Source organism: Pogoniulus pusillus, chromosome 28 (assembly GCF_015220805.1).
Source record: "Pogoniulus pusillus isolate bPogPus1 chromosome 28, bPogPus1.pri, whole genome shotgun sequence".
NCBI classification, from domain to species: domain Eukaryota; kingdom Metazoa; phylum Chordata; class Aves; order Piciformes; family Lybiidae; genus Pogoniulus; species Pogoniulus pusillus.
The window spans coordinates 13,333,511-13,358,018 of record NC_087291.1 but is presented as its reverse complement, the minus strand read 5'-3'; the positions used below and the strand labels follow the sequence as shown (position 1 = coordinate 13,358,018).

General features: G+C 40.2%; 1 protein-coding gene across 5 annotated transcripts in view; it reads right to left on the bottom strand.

Moving 5' to 3' along the window:
- ETV1 (ETS variant transcription factor 1) overlaps positions 1-24,508 on the bottom strand; it is a 126,925-nt gene that overhangs the window by 62,495 nt on the left and 39,922 nt on the right. The window contains exons 2-6 of one of the 5 annotated variants that reach the window (XM_064167253.1): positions 11,810-11,869; positions 9,229-9,388; positions 7,267-7,400; positions 6,411-6,498; positions 4,668-4,715 (exon numbers count right to left, since the gene is read on the bottom strand). In XM_064167253.1, the coding sequence (XP_064023323.1) occupies positions 4,668-4,715; positions 6,411-6,498; positions 7,267-7,311 (181 nt within the window). In that variant the 5' untranslated portion in view covers positions 7,312-7,400; positions 9,229-9,388; positions 11,810-11,869. Of the gene's footprint in view, positions 1-4,151; positions 4,478-4,667; positions 4,716-6,410; positions 6,499-7,266; positions 7,401-7,538; positions 7,676-7,909; positions 8,087-8,307; positions 8,341-9,228; positions 9,389-11,809; positions 11,870-24,508 lie in introns of those variants that run through there. The other 4 variants (XM_064167254.1, XM_064167256.1, XM_064167255.1 and 1 more) reach the window with 4 other exon arrangements.

Below are 24,508 nucleotides of genomic sequence, written 5' to 3'. Positions count from 1 at the left end.
CATTTTGTTGCATCCCTCCTGGTTAGCAAACCCCACCACGCCTTTGAAAATTATTATTTTGAGTAAAAGGCATTTATTTGCTTTTCCACCAAACAAGAAAAACATTAAAAAGTTTATTACTACAGAGACTTTCAGGCTTCTAGATTTCTGGTAGTTTTATTTCTTTTGGATTTCTTTTTCAAAGAACACTCCCCTCCCTCCCCTCATTTTCTAAGTTGCCTCCTTGTTTTGTGCACAGATATTTAAGAGTTATGAGTATATGAAAGCCAAATCTCTCTTATTATTAATCTGAAAAATCTTTTTGCTCACTTTTTAGAGTGTCTGTCCACATCAGACAGATACCAGCCTGTAAATTACTGAGACTTTACCAAAAAAACAGACATTGAAGTGTAATTTCTTGACTGGTTTTGATCCTATAAAAAAGTAGTTGGCTTGTTTTTCTAAATATGGCCACATAGCGTTTGTCTTACTCTGAGTAAATTTTCCAAACTTCTAGCAGCAGAAAGGCAGTTAGCCAGAGTAAGCTGCGACACATCTTCACTGATTTAAACAAAGCCATTCTAACTAGACTAATATTTGAAGGTCTAATGCTTTCTCTCATTAAAACTCATCATTTTAGAACTGGAAAGTACTCCTTTTCACACTTCCTCATTTAAGAAACAAACTAGAAGTCAACGCCACCTTGGCCATCACTGCGGTGTTGGTGCATCCTTCACGATTGAACACCAGAGTGCAGAAACTTAGCTCCTACAGTTCATTCCCAATTTGGAGATTAATTATTAGAGCGAAACAGCTTGCTTTCAGATACTAAGAACTGGCTTTTAAATACTGTTAGCTTGTAGTAGGCATCCGCTCAAGTTGGCTAAGCTGCAGCAATGGCATGAATCTGTTGTTACCTGTAGCTACTATTCCAAACCACTTCACAGTTCACTTAACCTTCTTGTATTTTTTCCAAGCCACCCAAAGAACATTATCTTTTACTTTTCAGTTTATTACCATCCAAGAAGCAGATCTAGTGCATAAATTCATTATGTCTTTGCTTCTGATGCCTTTTACGTATCTTTAACAAGCTGCAGCAGAAACTCCTATCTGAAAAGATTCATTTTAAATTAAAAAACCTGTATTTGCGTTAATCTATTATTGCCCCCGAACCAAATGCTTTTGCCATGGAAAGGAGACACTCACTCAACTAAGAATTTTTCCTCACTCTTCACTTGATCCCAGAATAAGAAGTAACAGCTACCATGATGAGATAACAGTAGATTAATATTTGAACCTTTTTTTTCCAAGTCAGTGAACAATTGCTATCTGCCAAAACCCATCTGATTCCAAATATACAGAATCAATAAAGTCATTTTATAATATTATCATGACAAAATGTTGCCATCAAGCTATTTAAATATGAAACAGGAGATAATATCTGAATAATATTTGCCTTGGCTAACAATAGGCAGTTTTAACCATTTCCTTTCAAGTTCGAAGGTTGAAACAATTATTAAAGGCTTCCCACTTTCAATTTCTAGCTTCAGGAAACAGTTATAATCTATCTTCTGTCTTGCATAATAATTGACATGAGGAAACTTTACTCAAAGTAAGTCATACATCCAAACAGTGTAGATTCTTTCTTACATAGCTAATGCTACACAGAGTAAGAAGCAAAACCCATTTTCATAAAAACCTAGTATGCAGCTAGTGGAATATATTTGAAAGTTTTCTGTAAGTAGTCTTCAGCTTCTTAATTACAAAACAGTACTCTATTCAAGAGATTATTTAACTCTTTATCTTTTGGTTTATTTCTTTAATACACATGAATATGCCACCATCTGCAACACGGATAGAATACATTTCTGTTTCCTTGTTTACCACCAACTTGTCACAGGTGACACTAACTGTAAAAATCTCCAGGCTAAAGTCCGTGATGTAAAAAGAATAGAGTCAGGAAAAGCAAAACAACAAAAAATTATTCCACAGGCATTTCTCTGTGTGCCATAAAATGCAACTCACTTTCTTCTCCTAACTAATAAGTAGATTTCTGACCTGGTTACTCCCCAGTGGGGATCTGAACTCGTGGGAGAAACCTGGTCAGCTGCCACTGCTTTGCTTAAAGAGGGTCAAGATGTTTTAAAATTTCATGGTCATTTCCCTGGCTCCACAGCATTATGAAAAGAAATATGTAAACATTACTGGTGCTGCCAAGTTGGCAGACTCCTAGCCTATGAAGGTCCAGAAGAACATAAATGGACACATCTAGCAATGAGTAAACAAGTCTGATTTCAAAATCTATTTCCTGGCTAAGCTCATCCATGTAGACACTTGAGCAGAGCTACAATATCCTCAAACACCAGCATATTGTAAAGACGACCAAAAGTTGATTGGAGTGGGTTTTGTTTAATGGAAATTTGGGATCAAGTGAATAGCTTAGTATTTGATTTTCTCTTCTTGACTTTCCATCTCCGGCTTAGTTAGCCTTTAGGAAAGCTGTACCAAGTTTGTTTTTTTACGGAACAGCTAAAAACATGGCGTGGCCTGAAACATATAGATTTCAAGTATTTCTAGAGCACTGAAAAATCTATTCCACTTAGTTTGTAAAATGCTGTGGGAAAAACGTAGTATTTAGCTTTAGTATCCTCTCCCAGATGAAAAGATAATGTTTTTTCCCCCCCTTTTTAAATACTTACCACATGATGCTATCTGCTTTTACAAAGCTTCCTCAATCTAGCTGACACAGGACTAGGCACAGGTTTCTCTCTCAAAATCTATCTAAATTTATTCAGTGAAATAGACTCAGCTGAAGAGAAAAGACTCTCAAACAATTCATTCTAGTCTAAAATAAGCAGTGCCTCCCAAGTAAAAATTGCACTTAGAGTAATTTATGTACCTACAGAAAGGATTTCATCAGTTTTAAATTCCATGTTATTTTTCAAACTTACATTATTATCTGCACATGCATTATGAATCTGCCTGCATTTTCCTGACTTATGATCAAAGACATTTAATCATTTTCAGAAACAAAAACACTTGTGCCAGTTGAAAAAAAAAATCAAACTAAAATTTCTCCCCTCCAACAAAAAGTACTATCTTTTGGGTAGTATTTTAACATACTTCTGGCTTGTTAAGAGTGAATGAGATGATACAAAATAAAGAGATCCTTAAGAAAACTAACACAGGGAGACAGTTGCTGTTATATCTGATCATTCTGTTACAAAAAAAGCTCTCAGTACAGGACATCCTGCTTTCAAGCATTAGGAAAGAAGCATACTAATTCATAAAAATATATTCTCTGTTCCATTCCAGATGACTTTTTGATTCTATACAGAAAGCCTACATTCCAAAAATAATGCCAGAATAAAACTGTCAGTAAAATAAACAATATCCCACAACTTGTACTTACAGGTTAAGAACTTGACTAACTACATACAAAACTGTAAAAACACAATCAGTATGTAGGCAGGCAGTCACCAGCAGTATTTGCCTCTTTCTATGAAAACCAACAAACGTTTCACCCCGACAACCCTTCTTTCCAAAAAAAAAAACACAAAACCAATGAACATCAATTCTACAAAACAGCTGTGCATAGTCCAGTAAAAATTAAACATATGTGAATACTCACATTCATTTAAATCAGGATCGATTTGGAGCTATTAAGTTCATTTGCATCAAAAGCATGTTTACATAAAAATCCCAAGCAGAAACATTAGCAATAGACAATGCATAGAAATCTTTGAGCTTTAAATAAATGGTATTGGAAATAGCAAAGGAAAACAAAAATCAGAGAATATTGCTGAAGAGAACAAACACACTTCGACAAGCAGAAAGCTACCTTGCATCTTGTTAAAGTTGTCTAAATGCAGCAGCTCATGTTTTGTTATTGTTAAATGAATCTCTCAACAGTTACTCTAAATTCAGATTTCTGCATTATTGCACTTAAACCTTCTCTCTTCAGTAGAATGTGCTCTGCAAGATTTGAAATACTTAAAAGCACAAGCAGGTGTACAACAGACCGATGTCAGTTTTCTAATCACACAGTACACAATCTCACAACTACAAACACAAAGACAGAACATGCAAAATATTTAAAGGTTTCTGAGAAAAAGGAAAAAATTAAAACACCAACAAAAGAAACAGTACTTTTTAAGTATTTCCATACACACCTAATGTTCTGTGTTGTGAACAAGGTGGAAAGAAGACACTTGCACTTAAATCTTGAAGCATCCCGTCCCGATGAACCCAGAGAAACTAATTTCTGCCATCAGAAAAGTACTCCACCAGAACACCAAATAATTATATGTGCTGCTCTAAAGGAAACAGCAAGCCCAGTTCTGGCTGTATGTAGTCTCTCGAGGTACAATAATATAAACCTGATCAATTGCAATTAAAATCTGAACAGAGGCTTAGAACTTGAAGTCTTGGTGCATTAGTTCTTGCCAAAAGCAGATGTGATTGTGAGCTGGAAGCAATTTCTCCTGGTAATTTGTGATGACACTGGGTAGAGCAGCCCCAGAGTCCCCAAAGACAAACTCATCAGAGGCTCTAATGTATGCATGACACATGAGGTGGCTCTTTTAGAGCTCAATTAATTGGGCTGAACATTAAGACAGCAAGTTCAGGACTTTTTTTTTCCCCTCCAGAGTTGTTTTTCCTCTTTTTACAAGCAATTTTTCCCTTACCTTCTGCAAGCCATGTCTCCTGTAATTGGCTCAGATCTTGAAAGAGTTCTGCAAAAAGATAAAGACAGGGATAAGAGACTCACACCCTTAATCCTTTCATAAGATTAAAATGGCCTCAAAACAGTATTTTTCCTGAAGAACAGTGTATGTGATCTCTATTTTGGCAGTCAAACACGCAAAGTAGTTATTTTGGGGCTGCAGTTAATGTTTTTTCTACACTTATTAATAAAAAATAACACTGTATTATTTTAACAGCTCTTGAAATAAACAGAATCTTAACTAAGCTCTGTAGTGTAAAAGGCTCATTGAACAACACATTGTGAAGTTAAAAACTATCATCTATCTTACAGGTGAACTATTTCTCCTTACACAATTCAGGCCTCCTCCTGCAATACCTGCTCTCTCAGACTTCAGCAGGAGCTCTGCCCATGCAACAACTGAGTATTTTTATTAGTAGGGTGGTAACAACCACAAAAATTTTCAATCAGAGACCTGAGATGCTGCAACGGTAAACAGAAATGGGAAGCTTCCCCTTACGTTTTACTTTGTGTGACAAGAGAAACACCACTATTTTCTCGATGCCGTACTCATTGTGCTTCCTTTAAAGTGAAACCAATTTCTCCATGGACTGAGTTTTGCAGCAGCTTATCTTTCCTTGCAATTCACTGAAATCGGTTGCTCTTAACAGGTGCAACCGGAGCAGCATTCAGCTTACTTGCAAAGCTCCGAAACTCAGTTATGAAAACTCTGTTTACTGAGGCTAAGTAGGATATTTCAACTGACAAATGGTTTATTTTTCATTTATTGTATTTTGAGAGAGACTTCCTCTTTTACAAATGTTGACAGATAACTATTTACATACACTGAAATGACAGAGGCTATTCATTTACTCAGTGGATTGATACCTCATGTTCATGTTGAGAAATTATGTAACTGAAAACCAGAAAGTTGACTTTTCAGTCTATCTTAAACTTTTCTAGACAAATACACAGGGGGTTTGAAAAGTGTATCAATGTGTCCTCACCCCCATAAGATTAACAGAATGGTATATATAGACCCCTACATGTACCTTCCTGTATGTGTTATGTACTTGGCAGGGGGATAAAGCACAGCATCTCTACTGACCTTATAGTCTAAAGCAGTGTTAGCACCTACTGCTGGATTACCGTCCTGTGAGTGATTCTCAGTCCTACTGATGGCACTAAGCTACAAATCTTTGGCCTTCCAAAACTTTGTCCACTACACACCTTTCTTAAGTGAATTCCCCAGGATCTGCAACTCTACCAGTGCACCAGGAACGGGTTAACAGCTTAACAGTAACACTAAAGTGAAAAACCACCATATCTATATCGTCATTCTCAGTCTTGCTACCAGCAGTGAAAGGGATGTTAAAAGGTGGAAGACATGAGGAAAACCCCTGAATCTCAAGAGGCCTGAAGCTGAAAAAGCTAGGTGCCACAACCTGTGTCAGATGCTGCAAAGGCTCGGCCTCAGTGCATAATATCAGCGCATCAGATGTGCAGAAGTACCAAAAACACAACAGGGTGAGCCAAGGAGAGTATCAACTTTGTCAGCTTATTGCCTTTGCCATTTTGTTTTGCAGTAGTAAATGCAATTTTCTGGTCTTGTTTATTCGGATTGATCTAGATATATTTATCTCCGAGATAAATAAATAAATAGCTCTCAAAGAGCTTCTCTGCATTAGTAAGTAAGGGAGGGGGGAGGGGGGGAACAAGCCCTCACCTTCTGAATCATGAGCCAGGTCTCTGTTAATGAATTTTCTTTTCCTGACATTTGTCGGTCTCTCATTACAGTTTCTCCCACGCGGATTCTATAAACAGGAAAGATCAGTTACTTCAGAAATCTGAGGGGTTTGGCGGGGTTTTTTTTCATTTAATCAAGAATACTGAAAGCTGGCATGAAGTAGTTACATTTTCTAACCGGGAAAGGATCGTCTGGCAGCCTGCAATTTCTAGCCAAAGACAGTGCTGAGCACCTAACATGTTCATAAAGATTCCTGTGTCTAAACACAACACATTTCTATGTAGACATCTACCTATCTATTAAATGTGTTCAAGCAGCAACACAACACCAACCATGTATTTTTAGCATCTAAAGTACACAAATCTACACAATAGCACATCAATCCCCTCTGCGTAAACTACGCAAGGAGAACCCAGATAGGAGAGTATAATAGGCTGCTTTGTTTCCCTGTGTTACTTAAAACGTTGTTTGCAGCGTCCTGAAAGTCAACAAGAAAAATAAAAAGGAAAAAGAAAAATGTTAACGGTTGCCTCAACTTCATTCTTCTGAGCGCTGCAGGCAAACGCAGCCAGAAACTTTGAATGCAGCTGCTGCTGCTCTCGCCTCTCTCATCCGCTAATCATGTGCATGATTTTTTAATCATCCCAAAACTCTCTTTCAAAGAAGATGATGCTTTATTGAAATAACTAGGAAGACAGGCTGATGTTGCAGGCAAAGCTCCCAGATGAAGAGTCGCCCCTACAGCGGTAACAAAGCAGAGACTCTCTGCAGAACTCCCCCACAGAAACAAGTCGGAGTCAAGTTTATAAACACCAACTTTGAACCGATCACTCACATTGGTGACCATGTAAGGCACTTGCTGGTCATAAAATCCATCCATTCTGCAGCTCTTCCACAAGTCTTAGCTCAGTGTTTTATTTACTGGGCATTTGATCTGGAGATTTCCTCGGGATCTGGACTCCAATCAGCCTGGAGGAGAATACAAGATGGCTTTTAGATTTAAAGGGGAAAAAAAAAAGCGCCGTGAATGAACTGCTAGAATTTGCATAGCTAATTAACCTCAAAGAGTCCCATTCATAAAAACAACCCTCCCTTCTCTGCCTTCACCTGGGTTACGCGCTTCTGCCAGGAAAACCCGGAGCAAAAGCACTCCGAGGCAGCAGCAGAAAGCAAGACGAGAGGCAGGGGTTTATTTACACTCCTCGCCGTATTCCCCGGGCGATCCGCGCAAGTGGCAGCCCCGGCTCCGGCAAACGTGTGCTCAACTCGTAATGGCGAACGGCGGGGCGAGCCGCGCACCTCACGGCAGCGGCGGCAGCGCCCGCCAGCCGCAGCCACGCACACCCCCACCCCCCCACACACACACCGCCACACGCACCCGGCCGCCTTCCCCCCCCCCCGCCCCAGCATCGATTCTGCAGCCCACCACCACCTCGCAATCCTGCGGGGCAGTGGGCAAAGTTGCCGGGGAGACCCACCTGAAGGCCACGCGCGGCGATCGGCTGCAAAAAATTCCCTCCAAATTTAATAAAAACATTAATTATTCCCCGGCACTTCCCCCCTTGGAAGCAGCGAGCGCCACTGACAGAGCTCAATCCCGTGGTTTTTCCTCTCCTCCTCCTCCAGGGGCCCCCGAGCCGCGCCGGCGGATCCCCGCCGCCCATTGGCTCCCCGCGCCCCCCGCCGGATCGCCGGATCGCCGCGCCGCCCGCCCCGGCCCCGCCGCCCCCCACCCCGGCCCCGCTGCCTGCGCGGAGGGCGAGCCCCGGCTCTCCCCTCCGCTCCCTCGCCGGGGTGGGAATCGCAAATCGCAACTCGGGGGCGCTGCATGGATCCAGGGATGGTGCTGCGGGGCGCACCGTGTCCCCTTACACACCTCACCCCGGGTGGCATGGCGACCCCCTCCCCTCGCATAATTTATTGTGAAAAGAAAAAGTTTCGCTTCTCTGACTCCGAGAAGCAAAACAAGCACACCGCCACCCCCGACACGCACACAGGCGCCTTTTCTGACGGCACAGCAGTCCCGCAAAACTTGGCGGGAGCCCCGAGGTGATGAAGAGAAGAGCGCGGCCAGGAGGCTGTGCACGGCTCTGTCGGGATCTGCTGGCATCACAGGGCGCCTGGTTGCGTTTTGGAGTTGTTTTCCTTTCAGCTGAATCATAGAAAGCAAGTGTTATTTCTACGCGGATGACATAATTTCTGGGTTTTGTGGACAGAATTTGGCACCATCCAGGCACCGGATCTGGTGGGGGGGAGGTTTTAGTGCAGTGGTGCCAGGACCTATCAAGCTCAGGATTTCAGAGGACTTCCCAAAGAAAGTGAGCGTTCTTTGTATAGAGTGGCTGTGGGAGGGCTGTGTCCAAAAAACTCTTCCCTTTTCTTCACTGCCAGAACGCACCAAAGCAGATTGTGTGGTTTCATAACAGCTATATTTGTCCTCTCTTTGAGCAGCGAATTCCAGGTATCAGAGGAATCAGGTGGCAGATTTAGGTATTCATGATGCTGTCTCGCTGGGAGACACAAAGTTTCAGGTTTTTTATTATTTGATGGTGTTCAGCAATTACCAGGCTAACAAGTCCAACTTTGCCCTCAGCTTTTTCTGAAAGCTTTCTTTATAGCTGAGGGTGTCAAGGTGGATGAAGAAACCTGCTTTGGCATAAATTGCCTGGAGTGGCATTAACAACATTCAGATCACCCCTTCTGTACTACTTTGTTTTGAAAATTACAGTTCTAGGGCACATCACTTTCTGCTGCAATGGTTGAGGTTTCCCCCCCTTTTCTCACTGTTCATACTCACTTGCCACTTGGCCTGTCCCAAGAAAAAGCAAACAAGCATCATGTTCTGGCCACTTTGGTCCTTCCCATTACTACCTTGCAAGAGAAAAATTTGTCCACCAGCAGCAGCTTGGGCTTCGTGTTCTTGCTGCTTCCGTTTCCATGCATGCACCCCAGCACACCTGAAATGACAAAAAAAGCAATGACACACTAGAAGTTACATAAACCTGTAATCATTTTAGTGAGTTCTTGGCCAAGTCTGAGTCGCTGCTCCAGTAAGTCACTTCATGATCTAATAGGGAAATAGAACTACCAAATGCTCCAGGTATAAATGAAATTTACTGGATAATAAAGGCCATCATTTTATTGTTTATGCCCTTACCCAGGCTAAAGGAGCTGCTAAACCCAGGATGATAGCCTTGTGGGAAGGCTAGGGCTGCAGATCTGTTCCTGGGGAGTGTGCAGCCACTCTAACCCCTGGATCAACATGGCTAATAAAGCTACAGTCTTCAGTTGTCTACCTTGCCTTGGTGGGTAGATATCTCAGCCACCCATCGACCAGCTCTAGAAGTGCAAGACTTGACCAAATACTCCTCTAAACTCACCTTGCTGATGCATTGTCTTGTCTTTAAACAGCACACTAAAAAATGTTGCAATGTTCAAGAAAAGCCTGGATTAGGCACTCAGTGCCATGGTCTAGTTGACTGGTTAGGGCTGGGTGCTAGGTTGGACTGGATGATCTTGGAGGTCTCTTCCAACCTGGTTGATTCTGTGATTCTATGAATGTCAGCCAGATAAGCTAATTAAAACAACCTCAACTGAAGTTTCAGAGGGACCTCAAACCAACCAGGTATTTAAATTTGGTCTGTTAAATTTGCCACCATCAGATCCCATCTTGTGCTTCCCTAAACCATAGCCTGCACCTCACAGACTCCTGGCCTGGCACTGTAACCACCTACCAGCATACACAGATGCATAACCCTAGTTTACAGATCGAGATGAGGTCAGTACTCTGCAACTGTCAAGCTCTCCTATGCTCCTGGTTGGGTTGTAACTCCTGTAACTGCAGGAGAAGACACTCATTAAAGGTGCCTTGACAGGAGAATGTGCTATATTCCTTGCTATTACCACACAACTCTTTCATTCCTCTTCCCTTTGGCCAGCTCTTCCACTCATGCTCCATAGGAGGGGAAGAGTAAAGATATTTTGAAGCCCTTTTTATCTTCATCTCCTTTCTTCCACTGTGTTGAGTGGTACTCAGGGAAACTTCATTAAGAGGTAGGTGGTTACTGGGAAAAAAACCACCACCAAACCAAAACCTAATCCACATATCTACTGACAACCCACAAGCCACCCCAAGATCTGTGTCCAGAAATGCACTCTTGTACCATCAATAGTCACACCTGTCGGGATGAGGCACTTAGTGCCATGGTCTAATTGACTGGACAGGGCTAGGTGACAGGTTGGACCAGATGATCTTGGAGGTCTCTTCCAACCTGTTTGATTCTATGATGTGGGCACAGTAATGATTTGGTAAGTTTTGCATGTTTGTCAAAAATTCCTGCAACTTGGCTTTGGTTTGGGGATTGTTTTGGTTTTTTTTAACCCATAGGATGTTGATATTTCAACCACTATTTTCAGAAAGCAGCACTCTTAAGTGTCATTTCTTTCAAAATAATCCTTTCAGAAAACTAAGTAGCAATATCAAAATGACTGTGACTGTATTTTTAGTTGAAATGACTGAAGAGTTTTTACCAAATGGAAATTATTCTTTAAAAAGGCATTGTGCCTATTTTACAGGAAAAAAAGTACTTTAGAGTAATTAGCCTTTTTAGCGGTACCTGCCTTAAAAGCAATATACTTGTTTTCTTGTTCAAATACACTATAAATTGAAAATTACATATTATTTCTATTTCTTAATGCCAATTTATATGCTTCACACACTTACCTGAAAGAGGACAATGAAATAAATGTTTCTTGCTTGATTTGACACATTTTGGACTTACAAGTAACTGCTACAACACTTTAAAAAAAAAGGTAAGTCCAGACAAGTCAAATAGAAGATCTGAAAAACACCCGTTTCTGATGGAAAATGTGAGAAGAATTTAACCACATTTTCAAAAGAGGAAATAAACCATCATAATCTGCTGTGACTAAGTCTAAACTCATTATTGTTAAAATAATAATATGAACTGACTTGATAACAAAACACAAGTGCTTTATGCAGAAAAAAATAAACCTTTTGGTTCATAAAATGATGCTTACAGCAAAGAAAACCCTTCAGAAGAAGGATAGTCACAATCAAAATATAACAGGCAAGTAAATTGCAAAGCAATATTAAGTCACAAAAATCCTACCTGGTTTTCTGACAGTGTTTAGCCTGACCACTCCTTCCAGGCATATCCCCTGCAAATGTGATGTACTTACAGCTGATGTACAACAAAAATGATGCCCCCAGCCCAAACAACCATTGAGCCCCAACTTTTGAAACACAGCTTATAGCAGACTTAATAAAATAACTAAGTATGCAACTGACTACAGCAAAACCATGACAATTAAATGAGACTTCTGTCTGGTAAATTAACCCTTGACCACATTTTCACCTGCTGATGCCGACTCTTTCAGGAGGTTAACAGTGCTTGTTTTGTCACAACGTTTCTGCCCTACAATGAAATAGCAAAATAAAACCATCAATATTATTGTTGTTGTTACTGTTATTAATAATAAATTATTTAAGTTTTTTTTTAAACCTAACATTAAGACCAATAGGTCAGATACTTTGCCCAACAGCATGGCTTTTTGTAAAGCCTTTGACTCAAGTGAAGCAACTCAGACTGACACTTAAAATAGGAAAAATGAAAGTAGCAATAGGAAGAAAACACATGAAGATTATATCCATATGCTGAACTATCAGATGTGGAAATGAAAGTATATGGAAAGAAGGATCTTCAAAGAAAGAAAATTAATAATTCCAGTTGGACTGTGTGGATTAATAACACATTGCAGACATCATTGTGATTTAGAGCTAGCATTGCACAAAGCTAGAGGCGACCATAAGTAACTGCATTTAAATGCCCTCCTACCTGGTAATGCAGAGCATAGTAATTTTCAGTCCACTTTCATGTAATAGAAAAATCATGTTAGCTGAGAAAACTTAAATCAAGATATTCCACAATCAGTGCAAGGTCCCAAAAACCCAGACCAAAAAAAAAAAAAAAATAAGGTGACATGTAAATATAGTTTATTTAGTTCATCATAAGTAACACTTCAAACTTAGGCTTGACTAGACAAGCTTTAGGAAGGAGAAGGCCTGGCAAGTCTTAGAGCACTGGCCCATTTGTTGAAGCCAAGTAACCTCAGTACTGCTCTGGCTCTGTGTTGTGGGACGCTAAGAGGCCTAAAACATGTCCTGGATTGCCCCACCCATCTGCTGAGGGAAGCAAAGGCCAGAGGAAAACAAGGGCTTAGGGCATTATGTGCCCTCCCAAAGTAATAAACAGGTACCCACAGGTGTTTATGCACTTTTGAGTGTCTTGCCAAAATAAGGGTAAGCAAGCCCTGTTTTCACTTAAAATGGTTGCTTTGGCAAAGTGCCATTCTTGCTGGTGAATCTCTGTGGCCGAAGCAGCCATTACACTGGAGCAAATAATATAAATGGAGCTGTGTTGCAAGCAGTATTTTTTCTCCTCTGACATGCTCTTGGCTCTGGTCTGACACCATGCTCTGCCTCCTGCTTCAGACCAGCAAAGCTTTGATGTACAAGCTTGGACTACCTGGAAACCTGCTGTGTTTCAAGTTTACCAGGAGAAAGCATTAAGTGCCTCATGATGGGGCGAGAAGCACCTCCCAACATCCTGCTCTCTGCACATCTGTTAGACATCCTGCCTGCACTCTGTAAAGCTCTGTGCACCTCTGTGCCAAGTCTGAAGTCCGAGAGGAACCAGGATCAGGTCATAGAGATTGTCTGCCTTTTTCCTAGCACCCTGTTAGAGCCTGGGAAGATCTAGCACCCTCTCAAGGCTATGAAGGCACTGACAGATCCCCCTTCAAGTGTTTGGGTACTGTCTGGAAACTAGTTGGCCCCAGGAACCTGGAGATAATACTTTGTGAGTAAAGATTCTTAAATTCTCTCTATAACTGAATTCTATTGTGCCTTCTGCTTCAGCACAAAGGAGCCTCTCATGTCTTCCTCAACAGCAAGTGGTGTATTTGCCACAAGATTCTCTTTCCTAAATAGTTTAATGTTATTGCTAGTGTTCTAGATTCCCTGCTTATTTCCCTCTGTGTAATATTTTCCATAACCATGCAAAGAATTTATTATTATTATTAAAGATCATGTTCTGTGGTGAGATTGCTAATTATCAAAATTAATAAATTATATTAATTTTGGAATAGATCTCACCCATACTCTTACACTCTGCTAATGGTTCTTCGGGGTATTTCCTGCAAGGGCAACTGCTGTCTTCTCACTGAGGCCTTTTTGCCTATAAAATGGTACTTTCTTCACTAAAAAAGTACTGTTGAAAATAGAAAGTCTATTTCTATTGACTGTGGAGATCCTGGATGCTTCTAGCTCCTTCTTAAGTGGTGAAGGGTGAAAATTGTGCTACATGTGTAGAAACTTCAAGAACACATGCTACAAAACAGGCTTGTGAAAGATGCAGATGAGCATGTTCAGGAAAGAATGCTCAGATCAACATACTGCCACAACCAACACACCATCACAATCAAAACAGTAAGCAGTCCCCTACTACAAACTGCCAGAAAACACACAATCACAGAACGTCAAAGGTTGGGAGGGACCTCCAAAGATTGAGTCCAAACCCCCTACCAAAGCCAGCATCACCTAGGGTAGTCTGCACAGGAATGCATCCAGGCAAGTTTTGAAAGTCTCCAGAGGAAGACACTCCACAGCCTCTCTGGGCAGCTTGTTCCAGTGCTCGGCCACCCTCACTATAAAGAAGTTTCTTCTGATGTTGGGGTGAAAAACATGTTAAATGGCAGTTTGATTGACTTGTATACATCAACACTGTCCTGGCTCAACAATGCTCATATGCTGACAAGCCAAGCAAATCAAACTAAAATAAGGCGTATGTTACCTCAGGTACCTAATACAGCCATGTATGTGTCACTAGAAGAATAAATCAAGTAACAACATGTAAATGGTGATAGGTTCTTGCAGGGTCAGTGAAGTTCCTAGCTTGCTCTCCTTTCAGTTACACTCACAAAATGGCCATCAATGATGAAGTGGTAATGAAGTAGCCCAGGAGACATTTAGATAGCAGGCTATTCAAATAACTTGTGCACAACCCCTAATCTGGCAGATGGTTTTAATCTGCATGTCCTCCCTTATGAATACCAAGAGAGAATCAAGCAAACACTTCATGTGAGTTTTTGACCCAGTATAGTTCATAGGAGTGGTAGAAAACCTCAAATCTCCTGATGCAGCTGTAATCTAAGACAAATATGAAGGAAGGAAAGGGAAGAGAGATGCTTAAAGATTGTTTACTAAGTTTGCTTGAAAATCTGTTCTTCAGAGGTTGTTCAGCACACATTAAATGGATTTGCTCATGATTTAAGCCTGCCTGACACCCACAAGACACAAAGATGATACAAAGTGCCCTTTCAGAATTACAGACTCTCACTCAAGATCACTATTGGACACGTTCAGAGCTTGAGCACAGATATTAGCATAGCAGCCAGAGGTCTGCAAGAAAAAGCAATTCCATTTATTAAACAAGTGGTAATAATGACCGAAAAACCCCAAGCTTTTGGACACAAGGAAAATTCTTACTGCATCAACTGGGCTAGTTGGTAGTTACAGCAACGATCAAAACTACTCCTAGAGGTAAATGTGGGACACTGCAGGTTTGCATTACTGCGGGTACAGCTTCTACAGCTATTAAATGACTATGTAAAGAAGACAATATCTCGGTTAGGTGATAGCAAAGAGACAAAGGCAGAGCGCTTCTCTGAAAGAAGCTTGAGGAGCACATTGAAAACAAGGGAAGGAAGGATGACAAGACAGACAAGGAGCTAGTCTTTGATAGCACTACATGGTGTGTGCAGGCAGAGGTGCCAAAAGAGAAAGTGAAGTTGAGAGGGAAGATATCAGGTAGGCAGTGGGTGAGAAAAGCTAATGTTAGCAAGGTTTAGATTGAGAACCAAACATCTATTCTAGCCATGTGTTGAGTATGTTCCTCAGTGGGAACAAATTCCAGGTGGAAAGAAATCACCTAAAAATGGAGCTTAAAATTATATATAATGTGGAATGGATCTCAGGAAGTACAGGCCAGAGGCCCTCCCCCCCCAAAATGAATTGTGCAAGTCTTCACAGAAATAATAAATGTCACAGAGGATATACCAACACAGTAACATCTGAACCCTTAGAATTATAAGAGCATAACGGGCACTGAACACTTAGAAGCAGGAAGCAAAACTTCCATTCCATGAATTTAATGTGCTTAAAAACTTTTCATTTGCACCTCCCAAATTCTGTTAGCAAGATAGGAAAGTATAATTACCTCTGTTTTTCCAAAAGAAAAGGAAAATGAGGCTCTTGCAAGCATTTCAAGGATCAATAAGAGAGACAAATATTGCATGCTGGGAGGATTTCAGTCATATTCAAGGACTTCATTGCTTCTCTGACCTAACTACATTGGGTCACCAAACTCAGCTCTGATTTTATAGGCTTCCTCCACGTAGAGTGCAGAAGGTTACTATCATTCTCAACTTTGCAATTCATTAGCATCTGAAAAAGGGGAGAGAAGGGAAGAACACACCATCTTTAAATGGTAGGAATTTCAGTTTTTAAAAGATGGCGTTTTAGTAGGGCAATCCTTTAAGTTGCAGGCTCATATTGGATGTTATTTTATCATAAAGGCTTTTTGTCACTTTTGAAGAATAAGTCATAAAATCTCCTGCATTCCAACAAACAAACAAAAAAGGAACTAAAAGCAGGAGGTGAAACTGCAGGCCTGTTATGTGTGACAAGGGCCAAAGAGGGCAAATATGATCCAGCTCCACCTGCTGCTGATGTTACAGCCATCGGTTCACCAAAGGGCAGTAAACAATATGAAATGACTGTTGCTTAAAGGAAGCTGCCCAGAAAAGCTGCATCTTGCTCTCTGAAATATCTTGCTATGGATCCACACAAGTTTAGGATTTTCAGGTCTGAACAACCATAGAAGAATTTGCCAGCGACTTTTCATTGTTGTATATTGAAAAAAAGGTTCTACCACTAAAATAGTATCTCTTCTGAGAACTCTCTGCTGCCTTAATAAGCAAAGAACTTGTGTGCTGTCAACAAAGAGCGAGGAAGATTCTTGTAGCATGGTAACATTTCATGGCCTTAACATTTCTTTGTAACACATTACAGGCTGAGGAACTTACTGTAAATAGGAAAAGTCTTTTTTACATAAGGAATTCCTCATAAGCCATTCTGCTACATCGATTTCCCTGTGTGCATTATTCAACCTATTCTTTCTGATCATTAAAAAAAGTGTAATTGAGTAGCAGAGTAGGAGAGTTTGTGAAGTCAAGTCTGTACAATCTCCTCTTTTGTTTGAAAGGAGGAGAAGGAGGTAGAGAATGTAACAAATTTTCCACTGATCTTATTTACTCTTTTCTCAGCTTTTTTTTCCCCCCCTTTTTTAAAGTGTCTGCGTTTCTCTGGGTTGGCTTAAATTGTGTGGTACCTGCTCTACATACAAGTTTGTAAACACCCTCGACCAAGATTTACAAGTAACTGAAGTTGTTTTGCATGGGGTTTTCAGAATGTCGTCAGAAAAAAAAAAAATATATGTCCTATTGTGAAAAAGCTCCGCAGAGGCATCTGCTCTCAAAATGTCATGAATAGGCACTGCAAGAGTTGCACAAAGTTTCCACTACTACTTTTGAGAAAGAGTATTTAAAAAAAAAAGGGGGGGGGGGGGGAACAAAAAAAAGGGAAGGAAAAAAAACCACCCTACCCAACAGTTCAACAAATGCCAGTCAGTCTGAATGGAAATTTTCAGTTTGGCAGAATTTCAGAAATGGAATGGCAGAAGAGAGGCAGAAGGATTTGACATTTATTTGCTCGTGTTTCGAAATCACATCTTGGTTGAGAAAGAGGGAAGGAGAAGAAATAAACATCCCTAAGAAAAACAGCAGTAGAAAAGGTACAGTTTATGTTTGATAGGACTCAGATTATGTAATTGCATTATGCTATTCATATCATGAGCCACTTTATTTCTTAACCTAAGATTAAAAACACAGTAATCGTATTTGGCTTTTGAACATAATAGGCTTCACTAGCATTCGTTTTTTCAATTTTGGTTTGGGCTCATCTTTATTTATTGTAATTTTAGTCTCAAGTGCTAAGTTTAGCTCTCTCTTTCAAAGTTAATTGCTGTGTTTATTTTTCTTTTTAATTTTAGAGGCCTGCAGTACAGTTTGAACTGGAGATTAATTAAATTCCTGGTAAATCGTATTCTAACAGGAAATGTTGGAATCCCATTGTGAACAGGGCCAGGCTATATTAAAAAAAAAATTTAAAAAAAAAAACCTTCTCATTCAGTTAGAAACCAGTGAAAATAAGAACAGAAGCTCAGAATGACATAAAAGTCCTCAGACTGTAGATTTGCCTCGTGAAAACTGTAAGAATGCAAGACTTCCTATATCTAAGGTTACAATCTCTGAAATCTGGTACTTTATTCAGGATGTTCCTGCTACAAACTCTGTTGACTCTTTCTATTATCATCACTATGCTTTCGATGATGGCCTAAGGAAGAAAGCTGGCTTCTATTCACGAATCTTACAAAGGGAAGCTCAGATTTACTAAGCGCAGTCCCCTGAGTCATTGTGATTTTTTCCCCTCCTGCACGGAGGAGATACAAAGGAAAAATATACCATACCTGAATTATGGAACTTCCTTCCTTCCTTGCTTTTAATATTGGTTTCTTTTCTCAACTCTAATTCTAAATTACAATTTGTAAACGTAATTGGTGGCAAAAACACACACTAAGTGTTTGGGACCTAGTACTGAACTGCCAAAGAATAACCTTCAAAGGAGGACCTTCAATCTAAGTTGATAATGATTTTGTTTCTTCATTCTCTGGGATGGGTGTCACTCATTACTGTCAACTTATCATAGGGTGTGAAGATGCTAGTCTCAAGAACTGAAAGATGCAGGATGAAAATTATCCAAGATGGAGGTGTTAAAGACTGGATGGGGCACTTAGTGCCATGGTCTAGTTGACTGGACAGGGCTGGGTGCTATGTTGGACTGAATGAGCTTGGAGGTCTCTTCCAATCTGGTTGATCCTACAAATATCAACATAAAAATGGCATCTTTGGTACACAGATACAAAAGAGCAGTAGTACACAAAAAAGAACACTTATCCACACAGACACACACCTGACATTATTCAAAAAACCTAAATATTCCATTCACATTTCTACCCTTAGGATAATAGAAATTGTGTACTTCAGAGATGCTGGTCAGTTTTTTAGGACAGTCACGGACTAGAATGTTCAAAAGCTTAAGCAGTGAGCGAATTGTTACAGCAATGATGCAGCTCAGCTCAAACTGCTGACAAGAATGCCACAGTTATATACATTAAGCCAAATTACTCCAAAGAGCCATCAGCAAGTTACAATGGTAAAAACACAAAATATCCAAGCATTTTTGTTGAATCACACAGTAAAAACATGGAAGTCCATACAGCACAAAATATTTCAGAGCTAAATATTGGATCCAAATCAGCAACAGCAGAGAGTAAACTAAGCCTTGAGGCTGAGAGTTTGAAAAATTAAAAAGAAGCTAAATTAGAAATAATTTATTTAAAATAGATTGTGTCAACCTCCTAAAGACAGCCAGTGTCAGATAAATGTGACACCACCAGGGGAAAGTGTTCTTCCTGCCCATTTAACTTCTTCCCTCATTTATTCATACAAGAATGCGTTAATGCCTTTTTATTATTAAATGGAACTGAAAGTTCCCCAGCAAGAACTATAATAATTGTAACTACAACACAATTAAGATGTTCCAATTGGCACTTCTTGTGTCGTTATAGACTAAAAGAGGGAAAAGATGACCCACCATAAGAAAAAATAGCCCTTGTTTGGAAATTCTAGATAGAACCTGATAACCAATGTAAGAGCATTTCCATCCCAAATGTACCATTGGTAGTTAATAAAAAGGAATAGAAAGGAGACACAACAATCTGTTGTTGAGGCTCAAGAACACATTTTCAAACCATCCTGTCATTTCAGACATACAAATACTTTGATCCCTCAAACATATCATTCATCAACCTTACAGCATATACCTTCAGATCTATTTTGGTGGATACTGTAAAAGCAGCTTTCCAACTTTCTAAAGTCTGCTTGAAACTAACTCCATAGTTAAAGACTGTTCTCTCCTTCCTCCCTACCCAATCCTACAAACCTGTGCTAGTAACAGTCATTGTGATTTCTTATGAGATCATTCACACTTTGTGTTTAGCATTCATATAATTTACTCTGATCAAAGCATCTTCTCCTGCATTTATCAAAATGAATCTGCTCTGTGCCAAAAGTCTGCACCTAAGTTAAAAATGTGTTCATTATCCAAGAAATAATTATTCTCAAGACAGACATTGCTAAACACCAGCACAATGTTCTCCTTAAACTTCTACTACACTTTTCCCCTCCTGCCGCATACACATTTTCCTCTTCATCTACTTAATGTCTCCTAGGCACTTGAGATCTCCATGTACTGGTGTTCATTTGCACCAGCACTGATACCAACAGATTTCTCTATACTTTAACTAGCACTAGCTAGTTAAAACCACATTTCCTCTTACAGTCATAAAAGAAATCATAAAGAAATCTATTGGTCTATAGGAGCAGTCATTCTATTCACGTAATCTTGTTTGTAAGAAACTAACTTTGCCAGATTCACTTCCTGAATTGATTTCTGATACAGCTTGAAGACTTCTCTGAAACTTTACTTCTCCAAAGAAAGCAGAGCATTAAAATATCATTTAAAAAAAAAAAGTATTTATAAAGTTATTATTTAAAACAGCTCTATCAGAGTCCCAGAAGATCATCTCAAATCAAAAATGGAAGTAGAAATCCTCCCCTTCTACCAGCCCAGGGAAACCAAAGACTTCCAGATTTGCTAAGGCATTCTCCTTCCACTGTTCCTTTAAGATGAAGCACATACAGTCTTATGTGCATAATCTTTTTCTTCCTCATCCAGAGGAAGAAAAATATTTTTAAAAGGCAAGTTGAAAAAAATCAACATGACTTTCTCTTATTGTTATTCCCTTTCTACACTTGAAATGCACAAAGAAAAACCCATTGTGAAGTTCACAGATATTAAAGAACTTCCCAGATGTTTCAAGAGATTGTGTTAATAAATGCTTCATATTTCACCAAGCTTTATTTCTGTGGTACCTCCATGATTGGGACCTCATAAAAGCTGTTGTGAATTGCCTGCAGATGATTTATATAGCCTTAGAAGTTCCTGGGGGAGAAAAAAACCCTAACAATTAAGATAAATTATGTAAATATGATGCTAAACATTGAGAAATGTGTAACTGTCTCATTTGACTTAAGAGCTTAACCAGGTCTGGTTGGCATTTCCAATCCTGAATTTTGCCATCTCTTAAGTGTGAAGCAGCTTCTCAGCACAGACTTCAAATACATTTGATACCCAGGCTCCTACATATCACTTCTTCTATTACTACTTTGTTCCCCATATTGCTATGCTAGATAAACATTACTACCTAAAGGGAGGGTGTAGCCAGGTGGGGGCTGGTCTCTTCTGCCAAGCCACCAGCAACAGAACAAGGGGACACGGTCCCAAGTTGTGCCAGGGGAGGTATAAGCTGCATGTTAGGAGGAAGTTCTTCCCAGAGAGAGTGATTGGCATTGGAATGAGCTGCCCAGGGAGGTGGTAGAGTCACCGTCCCTGGAGTTGTTCAAGAAAAGACTGGATGAGGCACTTAGTGCCATGGTCTGGTTGATTGGACAGGCCTGGGTGCTAGGTTGGACTGGATGATTTTGGCCATGTCTTCCAACCTGGTTGATTCTGTGATTCTGTGTGTTGTGTAGAAGATTATATACCATACACTATGGACAGCTGGAGGAGATTAAAGATACTCAGCCCATGGGCTCCAAAAACAAGTTTCTTCCTTCTCTAATAATTTGTCTGTGAAATTATCATAATTATCATCATGACTTCCAAACCATTCCAGAGCCATTAAGCAAATACAATTTTTTGTTGTTGTTGTTGTTAAATCATCCCTCACACAACTGCACATTTCCTGTGTGCTGTTGCATATTTGATAAGAAAACCAAAGGAAAATGTTGGATGGATGATTAAACTGCAGCTCCCCTTTCAAGGGTGGTAGACTCAATATTCCGTGTCCCAGACATTCTGGTGCTTTTCACATTAAGTTTTTCCAGTTTCACTGGAAGTATTGTATTATAATGATTCTCCATTAAATTCATTAGATGGCTTTCTTAGCTGAAAAAAAAATATTTATTTTTAAAAGCCTCAAGTTTCAGGTGAGCCAAAACATATCACTAGTTTCTTGATTTTTTTTTTTCCATCCAAGCAGGACAAGGGAGGGGATTCTGCCCCTTTACTCTGCTCTCATCAGACCTCACATGGAATAGCGTGTGCAGTTCTGGAGTCCTCAACACAAGAAAGACACAGAACTGTTGGAGCGAGTCCAGAGAAGGGCCATGAAGATGCTCAGAGGGCTGCAGCAGCTCTGCTATGAGGACAGGCTACAAGAGCTGGGGCTCCATAGCCTGGAGAAGAGAAGGCTTCGAAGAGACCTTGTAGTGGCCTTCCAGTATCTGAAAGGGGCCTGCAGGAGGGCTGGGGAGGGGCTATTGACAAGGTCTTGTAATGAAAGGATGAGGATTAATGGGTTTAAACTGGTAGAGGGGAGATTCAAATTAGATGTTACGAAAGGATTCTTTCCAGTGAGAGTGGTGAGACACTGGCACAGGCTACCCAGGGAGATTGTGGATGCTCCCTCCCTGGAGGTGTTCAAGGCCAGGTTGGATGAGTCCTTGAGCAACCTGTTCTAGTGGGAGGTGTCCCTTCCTATGGCAAGCAGTTAGAATTGGATGATCTTTGAAGTCTCTTCCAACCTAAACCATTCTATGATTCTAAGTATTTCTGACTGCCTGACCTTAAAAAACCAAAACAACCAAAAAGAAAAGCCTACCACCCAAGTCTGAAAAAATCAAAATGTTGTTGTGCAGCCTAAGAAATTTTGCAAGGTTACTCACAAAGCCCTTATCAGTTTCAAGTCTATTTTTTTCCTGAAAGCACAAGCACTTCCCTGATCAAAGACAAATACAATACCTCTGTCATTTACCAACCAAACAAAAAACACAACCACCAACCAATGCCCATCAAAGCAACAATGAAAGCATCTTGTAGGAGACTAAGCGCTTTGGGAAAATGCTGGAATAGCAACTCACAGAAGTATCCCACATTGCACATTTGAAAAGTACCAGTTTTATATTGGGTTTAATATAGCAAAGAAATCTGTGCTGTGAGTACTGTCTGACAAACATCCCTCAGCTTTACCAGGGGGAACACATCTAAGGCAAGAGTGTAGTTGAGTCTTGATGAGCATTCAGACTCAGGCTTCTGAGCAAAAACTGTCAACAAGAAAAGTGTTCTTGCCAACTGTAGTGGTGCTTTTGCAAGACCACTAAACACACTTTTTTTTCCGTTGTCCAAATATAGCATTTCTTATGTTTCTCATGCTTTCCATATGGATATCATCTGCTGTTCCGAATGCTTAATAGTGCAATACAAGTATATAGAAACATGTTCAGAAGCCTTCCCTTATCTGTACAAGTGTCTCTTAGAATCAACTCGTACAAAAACACCACTCATGGCTTCAGAGTGAAACTCTAAACCTAAATCACCTCAAGATGAATACAAAACCACATTTGTTCTAATTATCACTGTTAAGATAAATTAGTAAGTATCGAACGACAAGTAACAAAAAAAAGGTAGCAGGATTACTTTGATGAGGATAGTGTCATTTGCTATTTATTTATAGCAAGGCTCTTCTAACAGTGGCATAATAATTGTTAAAGAGAAAGAGATATCAGAAATGTTCAATAACAAGCAAGCCACACCTTGCAACCCTAAAGAAGAGGTCAGGAAAACTTCAGGACTGGAACAGTTCACTCCATAGTCATCAGCTGCATGAGTTTTGGCATGACCTGAAAGGATTATTTCAACTTCTTTCATTTTTAAGGGAAAGTAAAAAGGCAAAGAATTCTGTTGCTTTAATCAGTCAAATTAAGTGAATCACCTTTGAAAAAGACTGCTTTTCATGAAGAAAGAGTCTGAGAGAACTGAGGCTGCTAAGCCTTGAGAAGAGAAGGCTGAAGTGAGATCTATCTTATCAAGGCCTATAAATACCTGAGGAGTGGGTGTCAGGATGAAGGTGTCAGGCTCCATTTGGTGGTGCCTAGTGATAGGTCAAGAAATGACAGGTACAGACTAGAACACAGGAGGTTCCACCTCAACATGAGGAGACACCTCTATGGTGAGGGTGGCTGAGCATTGGAGCAGGCTGCCTAGAGAGGCTGTGGAGTCTCCTTCTCTAAAGGCTTTTCAAAACCCACCTGGATGTGTTCCTGTGGGGCCTTCCCTAAGTCACCCTCCTTCAGCAAGGAAACTGGACTCTGATCTCTGGAGGTTCCTTCCAACCCCTAACATTCTGTGATCTCAGCTCACACACACCACATACTACTGGTGAGGTGGTAGTAATGATCACATTCAGAGTTGAGCTCAGCTGTGTATGGAAAGCTGTGTTCCACCTCCCCTAATTTGCCCAGCCTTTGGAGTAAAGGAATCCTTTAAAATTAAAAGAAAATGCAAGTCAAACGTTTGTGAGGGTTTCATGCAATATAAGGTATTTTTCTGTTGCTGTATTTGAATAGAACAAACATGTGGGAAGAAGCAATGAAACAAAAAGTACATTGTATTGGCTTCTGCTACTCTCCATGACACCATATCAAACCAAGGAGCCTCCCAAAACTTTCCCATCCTTCTCAGACATCACCCACACACGGAACACAACCCAGCATGCTGAGGGCCTGAAGCTAGGACCTCATGCCTGCAAGTAGGAGTCCTCATAGATGCACAGTTTAAGTGCTTCTGGGAACATAGCTTAGCTCTTTGGCATACCGCAAGTATGCAGCCGTTTGGTTAAAAAGTCCCAGCTGTAGAGCAATCAGCACACATTTAAATCCATCCCTTCTCTGCTATGAAACTGCAATAGAGTGGA